Below are 10,870 nucleotides of genomic sequence, written 5' to 3' on the forward strand. Positions count from 1 at the left end.
GCGCGGTGAAGCTCGGACGTTCTTTCAGGACGGACAGGAAATCGAGCCCTTTCAGTCTACATTTGCGCAACCTCGCTCACAACCTCGCTCGCAACCCGCTCCCTCCGCCGTCACAACTCTACTCTGCATTAATTCATTGTTAACACTCACGAAGCTATGGCGGACCGACCGCGACAAACAATCCATCAGGATTACATCGCGCGCATCCGCTATTCGAACGCGCTCCCTCCTCCGCCATGTCCTCCGAAGCTCCTCGATATCCCCAATACCGGCCTCTCGAGTGGACTCTACACCTCCGCAAACTTTGCCAATAGGCTTGTAAGAGAGCAACCGCTGAATATCGAAGCCGATGCGGAGCTGGGCATGCCGATAGATTTGGTCGGAATTCCCGGCGTCTTTGATGGCGATGAATCCGGTGCGTACATCAGCGCAGTGCTAGACTTCACGTGTCTAACGTAGTCCAGCGATACAAGCAATGGAGAAAGCTCCGCCGCTCCATCCAGCAGATCGAGCGCTCATGCGTCCTCCGAATGCGTTGGGAAAGGCGTCGTCCGCCGTCGCATCTGGCATCAGTTTCTTGCGTCGCACCGAATACACGACCGCCTTCACCACCGGAGGCTCCAAGTTCGAGTCCAGTACCTCGTCGAATACCATGCGCTTGAAGGCCAAGCGTCGGAGAGCAGACTTGTCACAAGACGACCCGCTCAACATCGCAAAACACATCCAGAAGGGCTTCGACCTTGCCTATCCGGCCGACGCACACACTGGCGTGGACACGGAGGACAAACTCCGCGCAGCACAGATTGCGCCCGAGGAGAAGCAAGCCTGGAGGAACCCGAAACACCCCAGCAAACCTAACCTCACGCTCCTCGACTCGTACCCCTTACTCCCCGACTGGGACGCGGTGCCCGACACGGGGTCGTACATGATCTACCGGTTCGCCGCGCCGCCAGTGAAGGACACTGAGAGCGGCTACGACGAACGCCTGGACGTCGCCATCCTCCGACCCATGGGCGAATCCATCGACGACCACGAAACTTACCTAGCCGAAGTACAACGCCACAAAGAAGATCCGACGCTGCCCCTCCCCTTACCCAGATACCACTTCGAATTCTTCCTGCCGGCCGACAAGGACAAGGACAAGGTCCGGGGCATCAAGCGCAACTTCAGCACCTTCGACCCGGACAACGAGGACGAGATCCCGTTCGACCAGGGCGTCGACGACGAGGGCCGGCCCAGGAAATTCTTCAAGTACGAAAACATACGCACCTACGATACGCACAACCAGTCCGGCGACCCCAACGACACGTACGGCAACGTCGTCGCGCTGGCGCTGCACGACCCAGAGACGCACCCGGCGCCGCGGCTCCGCGCCACCAAGCTGCAGAAGGCGGCGTACTTCTACCCCATCAGCCAGCGCACCGTCATCAAGCCCAAGCGTCCTGGGAAGTTGGAGCTCTTGGATGGCGAGTACACACGTGTCGATGTCATTGAGGCTGTGGGCAGGGATCCGGCGCAGGAGGCGGAGAAGCGGACCGAGATACGGAGGCGGTATGATGTTCTTGAGACTTAGCGCGGGAAAGGAGTGGCAAGTGGATGGTGCGCGAGTTGTGAGGGCAGTGGGGACAGGATACTTGTTCTTAGCTCATTGCATGGTACTCGTGCGAGGCCAAGTGGAGGCGGAGAAGAGCATGTTTACATGGACTCCAGGTATTATATTAGCCTTCTGAAAGTGGTACTTCAGAATATCACCCTTATGGAAAGGCGGGATTCTGGTTCGGAGTCAAGTGGAAGCTCATTTCATGATACCATTTTGTCTGCATTGAAATTCAAGGCTCGTGGAGCAAGTGAGATTGACTGCTAGGCGCTGGAAGATTGCCATGGAGAAATAGCAGAATCTAGCATTGTCTCCATTGGTTGATAGATATACACAGTAGATGTGCAGTGACATCAATGTCTGCTTTGTTTGGAGCCATGGTCAAACTCGCGAGGAAAAACACATACATGATTTATGAAGTGAAGAAGAGAATCTCATTGTCCATGAATAAACCTATTGGATATCCCTAACTCCAGAACTCTCGACCTAATCCACGTCAACGACGTCCAGCCTATCTGCCTGCTTGCTATAACCCCCTACGAAGCCAGATAACACCGAATTCCAGAAAGGAACACCCCTCCACTTGGCAATCTGTCGCCCTTTGTGTGAAAAGACGCAGGAATCAAGTGGAAGCAGTAGCCTTGGTCTCCGGATCGGACTTGTTCTTAGCGCACCCAGCACAAGCGCACTTTCCCTCGGGGCATTGGCAGATGCCCGCCTCCTTATGGCAGTCGCAATGCGTCTTGTCCGTTCCGGGAATCTTCTCAACGTGACTGCCATCGCCGGACTGCTTCTTCAGATTGGCCAAGTGGCGAGCCTCGTTGTGGACGTCGACGACGGTCTTCTCGCTGGTTTCGTAAAAGCGTCTCAGCTTCTGGCCCGTGGGAGTCTCAGCCGCCCTATCGAAGTAGGAGGAAAGTCCGCGCCAGCCAGCTTGGACTTTCTCGAGGACGCCTAGCTTGGTGTCGAGAGCTTGAGCCCTTTCCTTGGCATGGAACTTCTCGTCGAGATTCAGGAGAACTTGCTGGAATCTGAGGGGTCGTTAGTCCTTCCTCAAGAGACATCAAACTCACATCCGGAGTGTGCTTACCTCGCGCTCACGCCGTGCTCCTTGTCGATAGCAAGCGCCTTTTCAATAGCCTTATCCGAGATGGCATAGCCCTGAGCCAAGTACTCAGCAATGATACGGCTCCGCGGCTTCTCCTCCTGCTCAAGATGGTCTCCCTCTTTGGCACCTTCGGCAGTGCCCTTCTCATCTGCGAGCTCGTCGATGGACTTGGCGGCGGTGACATGAACCGAGTTGGGACCAAGCTGGGTGCTGTCGAGGAGGAGCGCGGTCTTCGCAGCTGCTGGCTTCTCAAAGGTAACCGAGGCAGACTGCGTGTTTTCGTCGACCTTTGTTACTGAGATGTCCTGGATCTTTCCGCAGAAGCTGAAGAAGGACCGGATCTCATCGTCAGTTGTCTTGGTGGAGATGTTCTCGACGTGAACAGTAGTGGCCATTTTTAAGGTGAGTGTCGCTGGTAAGTTTGTATTGAAGTGGTGTGCAAGGTAAATGTCGGGTGTTGGGCGTGGTATTTGGGAATGAGGAAGAGGTGGCAGCAGTGAGACGTGGGGTGTTTATAAAGGGCTGGAGAATGAGTGACGGAAGGTGCGAGCATGAGACGATGACGTAGCTGCATCAGCCTCCGCAATGTGGCTGAGCACATGTGAAAAAGCCAGCGCCACAGCTGCAGTTCGCCACGCCAGCTGCAGGACAAGCTCATCCGTTACCCTGCAACGGAATCTGCAAAAAGAATGGATCGGATACTATGTATGCGTCGGGGTGCCCAGGTGGCAGGTCCTTCGGGGCCTTGCATTCCAGGCATAAATAAGCATTTGATCTCTCCCTTTGCTTTCCGTCTACTCGCACCACGGTGTGCTTGGCGAGGAGCACCAGCAGAGCAATACGATGCATGCATGCGAGCAGCCGTTGAAGAGCTACGTAATTTCTGTACCCGCCTCCATATTGGGTGGAGGTTCAATTGGCCTTCTTCCACCCCTGAACCGACTCGTCCACCTCCCTCCTGTACCGCTGCTGACTCTCGCACTGCTCCAAAAACACCTTGTACTTCGTCTCCAGCAACTTCTTCAGATACGCATCCTTACTCGGCTTCACCATCTTCCCCGGCTTACTGAACCGATCCATGATATCCCACAGCGGCTCCGTCTTGCCTTCCGAGTCTGCGCTGGCAGCCTTCGCGCCCAGCATAGCGGCACCATGCACCACAGCAGCATGTACGTATCGTGGAATGAGGACAGGCATGTCGCATGCGGCTGCTATGAGTTCCATGAGGATGCTGTTCTGGCATTGCGAACCAGACATGAAGATGGAGGAGAGTACGTGGCCGGCCTTGTTCATGGCGGACACGATTTGCCGCGTCTGGAGAGCAATAAACTCCATCGTGCCATAATAGTGCAGCGCCAGACTGTCGATGCTCTTGTCGGAGCTCAACCCGATTACCGATCCTCGCATGTTAGCGTCTGCGATAGGCGAACGGTTTCCAAAAAGGTCGCCGTAGAAGAAGAAGTGCCGTCCAAGCCACGAGACGTGAGGTGCGTCCTGGCTTTGGGCCATCTCTCGAAGGTGATTATTCAGGTATTCGTAGATATTCGTGTTCTGCGTCTCCGCAAGAGCTTGGGCCTCGTGGAAGGCTGGATGAGTCTCAATGACGTGTTTGAGCAACTCTCCAGTCGCACTCTGACCCCCTTCTGCCATCCAGTATTCCGGTAGCACAACATCGCGGTATGGGCCCCAGACACCGTTGACGAAGACCGGCTCGCGAGACATAGCAAGGTGGCAGGTCGAGGTGCCAGCTACTGCGGCAAGCCGGGTGAAGGCTTGCGAGACGTCATTCCTAGGCGTCTCCATATCGAGCGTCCCCTCGTCAAGCTCAACCTTCGCACCAACGGTGCCAATCCAGCCAGCATATGCATCAATAACCCCACTGCCAACAGCGATGCCGGGGTGCAGTCCCATATCGGCGGCAGCCTTCTCACTCAGAGTACCGACAAGCTCTCCGGCAGTGAGATATCTTCCGTTCTGTGCTCAAGTCAGTCAAAGCATTCTATGCCCAAACAAGGTGGACGTAACCACTTTGTCGACTCCACCCATGCGCTTGAAATTGTCCTCGCATAGATCTTCCAGTCCAATCGCCTTGAGGAAATCTTCTTGCCAGCCTTTCACGCTGCCGTCAACGCCCACTGGCACAAAACCTTGCTTGCACACAACGCTGCAGAAACTGCGAGTCTCGGTTCCCGTAGCCATATGCGTCAGTGCATCTGTTAGGTCGTAGAATTTGCATCGGTCAAATAGCTCTCTCGGCATATGATTCTTCAGCCAAAGCACCTTGGGGATTTCCATCTCAATCGACATCTTGCCTCCGACATAGCGGAGCAGATTGTGGTTTGTAGCATTGATTTTGTTAGTCTCCTCCTCTGGCCGATGGTCGAGCCATAATATCACGTTTCGGTCATTGCCATCTCGATTGTCAAAATGAGGGCCCGTGACACAAACAGGTTCATCGGTATCTTGAGCAAAAACTGCAAGCGAACACGTGGCGTCGAAGCCGATACCTCGGATTGTGGTGCTATCAATGTTGTGCTGAGCCAGAGCGCGGCGGACTGCAGTGCAGATACAACGCCATATGTTGGTAGTGGATTGTTCCTATTACGATTTAGCGTTTGCTCTCTCCGTTAAACCGGATGTAATGGGTAGCGATTGTGTTGTTTGGGAGTAGCATACATAGAATCCAGTCTGTGGTTGCCAGAGGCCGATATTTTCGGATGCCAATCCTACAATATCGCCCTTGTCATCCATGATGCAGGCTCTAGCGCTACCAGTTCCGACATCGATGCCAATGTAATGATTCACTTGCGGACGAAGCTCATTGCGAGTATCGCTGGAGATGCCCGAGATGGGCGAAACGACAGAAGTCATGTTAGAGGCAAAACGACTGAGGACAGCAGAACGCAAAGGGGAAGTAACACGAAAGTGATTGGATTTGAAGTCTCGGAGACTCAGGGGAAACGGAAGGAAAGCACAGCACACTCAGTGAGTGATCAATCCCTCCAGAGCTATCGGAAAAGCACTTTGGGAACCGCGGGGGTGGGGCAGCGGCTTAGAGGAACCTAGGCATTCTACGGTTTCGATTTGACAGACCAGTCTGGATCATCAGAGATGTGCGGGTTTCAGAGATCGCTACGACAGGAGCAGACATGGTAATTCTCGAGTGCAGTTTGTCGAACGTTGGGCCGGAAATACCATATCTGGTAAATCCCTCCTGCTTGTCGCAGATGATAGGGACGGTAATAATCTCGAGCTCCCCGGTCAGCGGGTCGAGGACTGTTGAAGGTCGCAATCCGGCGTCATCGGTGAAACAATGTTCCGTGGGCCTCCGCCCATAGCTCCATCTGATCAGCGCAAGGAGAGTGCACTCATCACCTGCGCAGAACAAAACCCGGCGCCAAAGCACCGCGAAAATGCTCCTGTCCAAACTCCTCCTGCTACCCGTAGCATTCGCCTCTTCGGTCACGCTTTACGTGCACTCCCTTCCTTCGACAGAGTCCCATCATTCGCCCATCCCATCCCCAATTCCACTTGCACAGATCGACTACGACGCAGACACATCAACGGGAACGCTAGCATCATATACCCCTCCAACGGGCTCCTACTCTCCAGATCACCTCCTACGCATCGGCCTAGGCGATCCCAAGATTGGTCACTGGCGCGGTGTCCTTACCTCCGCCGCAAGCTTCGGGGATGAATACAAGAAGAAGTTCACCGTGCATATCGATGAGAAGGGAGAGCCATATCACGTCGGCTTCAGCACTGATGTCAGGGGATCCGGGGATGAGGTGGAGGTGGAGGTTGTGAAGAGGGAGTCGGGGCCAAAGCCCGTCTTGAACAAGCCCGTAGTGTTGAATGCTGATGGCAAGCTGGATAACAAGGAACCCGAAAAGACATTCCTTCAGAAGTACGTCCTTCTTGCAGAGCGAGGGCAACGACTTGCAATATTGACGCAATCCCAGGTATTGGTGGGCTATAGGCCTCTTCCTCTTAATTCAGGTCGTTGCTGGTGGTGGAGGCGAGAAATGAGGCAGTTTGCGACGACCACCGTTAAGCTTACATTGAAAATACCTGATGTTCTCCTGAAACGCTTGTTGGCGAACCCCACGAGTTCCCTCGCAATGAATTGGGTTTCCAGCTTCACAATTCTAGACGGAACAAAAAAGCAGGGTCGACACAGACAACGCCGGTGTCCCCACACAGCGGTATAGATATCAGTCCGAGAGACAAAGAAGGGCGTGGTAGAAGCACGGCCACAGAAGGACGAAACCGATACTTCGATATCAGAAATACGAAATCTCGCCCGGTACTGCCGTGACGTTGAGGGATTCAAATTATTCTCTGACCCGTGTAACAGCAAGAGCCGTGACCCCGATATCCTGTTTCCAGCTCGTAACGTAGAGCCGGAACATAGCGCCCACCCCAAGTACTCCAGATCAGGCAACAAAGTGGATTGCGCAATTTCGGGTATCCTACAATAGCATTTTCGAAGTTGAGGGTTTCGGTATCATCAGTAGCGTCTACGCGGTCCCCGTGGAGGTTCCCTATATCCATTCTCGCTGAAGCCGAAGCGACCGTCCTGGTAACTGCCATTCCGAGCGCTACTGGTGTTGTCCACCTCCATGTCATCAAAAGATTGAGTGAGCCGAGCCGCAGGTCGTTGTTGAGGCGCAGCACCGGTGGATTCCTTAATGTACACGTATAGCAGCCTGCCATCGGCCTTTATAACGGTTAGCATTGCTAGCGATCACGCGATTCGATGGACATGCCTTCTTGTTGTTGAACATATCGACGATATTCTGGGCAGCGTCCCGCTTGTCGACTGTGAGCTCAACCATGACGGTGGGTTTGGCGCTGATCAGCCTGCAGCTGAGAACGGTTCCATCTCGCTCATTCGCAATCGGCACCATGACGGCCTCAATGTCCGCCGCAGTGGTTCCAATCGCAAAGTTGCTCGCAATGACGGTAAACGGACCTCCAGTGGCAACTCCCTTGATGTTGAAGCCAGACGAATCCGAACCCGAGACATTATCCTGCAGCACGGATCGGAACTTATTGAAGGTTCGGGTATTGCGATCGATCTGCGAGGCCGACGCCGCGCGGTACGGTTTCTTCGGAGGTCCCTGGTGGTTGCCGGCATCGTGGAGATCGTGCTGCCACTTCCCCTCAATATTGGCCGCCGGTTTCGCCGATGAAGATCGTGACTTGTTGACTCCGCTGCTGCTGCTCATGCGACTAACAAGGCTCGGTTTCTGCGCGCCATTCCGCGTGTTGGGAAGAGCTCCAGCTCCGGCTTTGCGTCCGCGGCTGCCCAGTATCTCCTGCGCGAGCGCCTCCCGCTTCTTCTTCTCGCGGGATTCCTTCACGAAGTCGGCGAATGACACCTCGGACATCTTGTAAAGTGTAAAGAATGAACCCGATTGAGATGTTGGTCGGGGGGGTTGGTAGAGAAAGTCGGAACGTTCGCTGGAGATTACTTTGTAGAGGTAAGGCTGCGCGGGACCAAAAGCGCGTCAGTTTCCCGGGCGCACGGACGCGATGTCCACCTTGGCAGCGCTACGGTGGAATGTTCCTCCGTGTAGGAAGGAAAAGTTCATCTGCAAACTGGAGGTTTCCTCCTTCGACATCACAACAACAATATGGTACGTTCAATCCGACTCTTTACTCTGTTTTACCTGATGAACACTCGTGTCGCCCCTATCTTACCATTGATGGTGAATGACCACCCAAGCCAAACGGGAATGCTGATCTTTATGCCCATTTACACCTTTTCTCATCCGGTTTGGACGGAGCACTTGCTGACTTTCCAGAAGTGTAGGATGGATTGAATCCATGAGCTCGGGATTTATGCTATGTTTTTTTCCAGTGCCAGGTGTACGGTTTAGGGCAACGAAAAGAGTGTATCATCCCAAGGGTTTCAGTCTGTCAAGCGAGTGGCATGCCTCATCCATCAATGTAAGTCTACCCCATCTATCCCACACGGCCTTCCCTTCAAGGATGAACAAAAACTGTGTACTATCAAATTCCGACATATCATGGGGAGACACACTGTTCGATTACCTGAAATCAACCGCACCTTCGCATCAACGATTCTCTCATCACCTCACCGACCATTGCTAATGAAACCTTCACAGATTCTGTAGACTCCATCCGCTCAACTAACCTGACAGAAGCCTCTCCGCTGAATGAACTCTTATCGCGTAAGTACCCGCTTTTTCTCACCGCTACTCGCTTTTTCCGCACTACATGATGAAGCAACTATATTTCCATGCTAACACTGATGGGCCCGCCCGCATGCTGTTACGATATAAGCCTTTTCATCTTTCGACTGATTTTGCTTCTTTCCCACTTGCTCTTGCCCTTATTGTGGTTGTTGATCGGCGATTGGCTAACGAAGAAATCAGTAGGGATATTCTTGTTTCTTTCAACGAGATCGACGAAGGTCGTCTTCTGTGTTGGTGAGTTCAAGGATACCGTCCGGTTTCATCGGTGCTCGCTCCTATATGCGCCATATGCATAACGTTAGAGAATATTATATTCGTCGTCAGGAATTACTCGAACGGAGCTTCCACTCTGATCGATGCTGTGTTTATATGCTATCTAGTCGTATAGGAGGTGGGTTGTGTGTTGAACTGCTAGCCTAATAGAAATCCTAACCCATACCGAGCGCCTCCTTTTCTTGCTAATCACTACGCATATCCATTCCCCCTGCCATTACTATTCCCCTGCCATTACGTCCTTTCCTCAATCCCCATCACCCTCCCCACGCAGCTACCATCTCCTCAAACCAACTTCATCCCCTGACCCACCTCCTTCAACTCGCCCCTCTTCCCACCATACTCCTTCGGGATATCCTCCCCCAGCTCGTCCCTCAACCCCTCCCCATAACTCAACACGGTAAACTTCTTGGCCGTCTCCTTGGCCACAATCAACTTGATGGCGTTATAGATCCAGCCCATGATGACGGGCACATTGACGAAGAACTTGCGCGACAGGGTCTCCGGGTAGTATCGACCGAGCGTCTCGATGGTCTTCTTGGTTGCGGCCTTGACGACGGGGTCCTGCCGAATGAAGGAGACGGAGAGGTAGTCGTGGACTTGGTAGGATTGGTAGGGGTCCGGGCCGGTGCCGTAGTCGGGGATGGGGACGGTGGCGTGGGCGAGGTCCAGGGCGTGGATGGAGCGTTCCATGAGGCCGACGCGCCATCGGAGGAAGCTGGGAACCAAGTGTCAGCGTCAGCGTCGGAGTCAATGTCCATCTCTCCCCGTGTGAACAGGAGTGGGGAGTAGAATGGGAGGGGGAAATCATGGACTTACCCATCCAAATCCCCAAACGTCTTCTTATTATCCTTCACCGCCCCGTAGATGTTAAACGTCACCACGTCCTTCTCATTCTTACTCTCCGGCACCCCTTTGACCTCGATGAGATACCCCAGCCCGTCAAACCGCTCCTTCTCATAGCTCGCCTCCGCCGCGCCAACCGGATCAAACTCCTTCCGCCATTTGAGCGTCTCGAGGAGCTGCTGCTTCGCCTTGTCCAGGTCGTTTGCGTTGGCGCGCAGGAATTTCTGCAGGATGAGTTTGGTGTGGAAGGGGTTCGAGTGCGAGAGCGTGACGCCGAAGACTTCGTTGTGCGCGGCTTCTTCTGTGAGCGAGGGGACGAGGTCGTAGAGCTTGGTGAGGGGGTGGTCGGGTCCTGTCTCGGGCCAGACTGGTGAAGAGGAAGCGGGTGTGGCTTCGGTTTTGGCTTCGGTTTCGGCAGCGGCGGCAGCAGTGTTGGTGCTGGTTTCTGGGACTGCCGGTGGAGGATGCAGCGTCGACTCTACGGCGGCTTCGAGTTTCTCGTCTTTGGCACCCGGAGCAGTTTGTTTGTCCTCGGATAGCGTTAGGTTCTCTGTTTTCTTTTCCAGAGTCTCGAGGGCTGCGGTCTCTTGCTTGAACTCCGCGGGGGAAGTTGCGGGAGCTTCGGCTTGCTGTTCTGGAGCTTCGGTCTGCGGCGCTGGAGCTACTGGCGGCTCGGTTGGAGCTGCCGCTGAGGTCTCTTCGGGCTTGGACGACATCCTGAAGAGTGCTGGACGTTCGGCAGAGGGACGAAGGAGGGAGCTTGCTGAATGGCAGAATGAATGGAAGAGGGCTCTCTGGTGTTTGGGTTCGAGAAAACAAGGT

At 54.1% G+C, this 10,870-nt stretch overlaps 6 protein-coding genes across 6 annotated transcripts; 2 read left to right on the forward strand and 4 right to left on the reverse strand.

Moving 5' to 3' along the window:
• The first annotated feature begins 31 nt into the window (after positions 1–31).
• On the forward strand, positions 32–1,946 carry EI97DRAFT_114079 (Paf1-domain-containing protein). The gene is made up of 2 exons (XM_033792989.1): positions 32–415; positions 465–1,946. The coding sequence occupies exons 1-2, from the start codon at positions 157–159 to the stop codon at positions 1,571–1,573; spliced, it is 1,368 nt and encodes a 455-aa protein (XP_033657722.1). The 5' UTR covers positions 32–156; the 3' UTR covers positions 1,574–1,946.
• Positions 1,794–3,190, reverse strand: EI97DRAFT_429946 (uncharacterized protein). The gene is made up of 2 exons (XM_033797559.1): positions 2,688–3,190; positions 1,794–2,628 (listed from the first exon to the last, which is right to left on the reverse strand). Exons 1-2 carry the CDS (start codon positions 3,098–3,100, stop codon positions 2,220–2,222), a joined length of 822 nt encoding a protein of 273 aa, XP_033657723.1. The 5' UTR covers positions 3,101–3,190; the 3' UTR covers positions 1,794–2,219.
• A 352-nt stretch (positions 3,191–3,542) lies between these two features.
• Positions 3,543–5,847, reverse strand: EI97DRAFT_114128 (Pentulose kinase). Its single transcript, XM_033792990.1, has 3 exons — positions 5,382–5,847; positions 4,731–5,303; positions 3,543–4,679 (listed from the first exon to the last, which is right to left on the reverse strand). The coding sequence occupies exons 1-3, from the start codon at positions 5,574–5,576 to the stop codon at positions 3,618–3,620; spliced, it is 1,830 nt and encodes a 609-aa protein (XP_033657724.1). The 5' UTR covers positions 5,577–5,847; the 3' UTR covers positions 3,543–3,617.
• A 223-nt stretch (positions 5,848–6,070) lies between these two features.
• On the forward strand, positions 6,071–6,734 carry EI97DRAFT_391080 (uncharacterized protein; the record flags this gene model as incomplete). Its single annotated transcript, XM_033796232.1, has 2 exons — positions 6,071–6,612; positions 6,668–6,734. Exons 1-2 carry the CDS (start codon positions 6,119–6,121, stop codon positions 6,732–6,734), a joined length of 561 nt encoding a protein of 186 aa, XP_033657725.1. The 5' UTR covers positions 6,071–6,118.
• A 481-nt stretch (positions 6,735–7,215) lies between these two features.
• On the reverse strand, positions 7,216–8,098 carry EI97DRAFT_439244 (uncharacterized protein; the record flags this gene model as incomplete). The annotated part of the gene is made up of 2 exons (XM_033799551.1): positions 7,216–7,425; positions 7,457–8,098. 2 exons carry the CDS (start codon positions 8,096–8,098, stop codon positions 7,216–7,218), a joined length of 852 nt encoding a protein of 283 aa, XP_033657726.1.
• A 1,122-nt stretch (positions 8,099–9,220) lies between these two features.
• EI97DRAFT_464198 (CRAL/TRIO domain-containing protein) lies at positions 9,221–10,853 on the reverse strand. The gene is made up of 2 exons (XM_033801406.1): positions 10,022–10,853; positions 9,221–9,920 (listed from the first exon to the last, which is right to left on the reverse strand). The coding sequence occupies exons 1-2, from the start codon at positions 10,762–10,764 to the stop codon at positions 9,488–9,490; spliced, it is 1,176 nt and encodes a 391-aa protein (XP_033657727.1). The 5' UTR covers positions 10,765–10,853; the 3' UTR covers positions 9,221–9,487.
• Positions 10,854–10,870: the final 17 nt, after the last annotated feature.

Source organism: Westerdykella ornata, assembly GCF_010094085.1.
Source record: "Westerdykella ornata strain CBS 379.55 unplaced genomic scaffold EI97scaffold_2, whole genome shotgun sequence".
NCBI lineage: Eukaryota > Fungi > Ascomycota > Dothideomycetes > Pleosporales > Sporormiaceae > Westerdykella > Westerdykella ornata.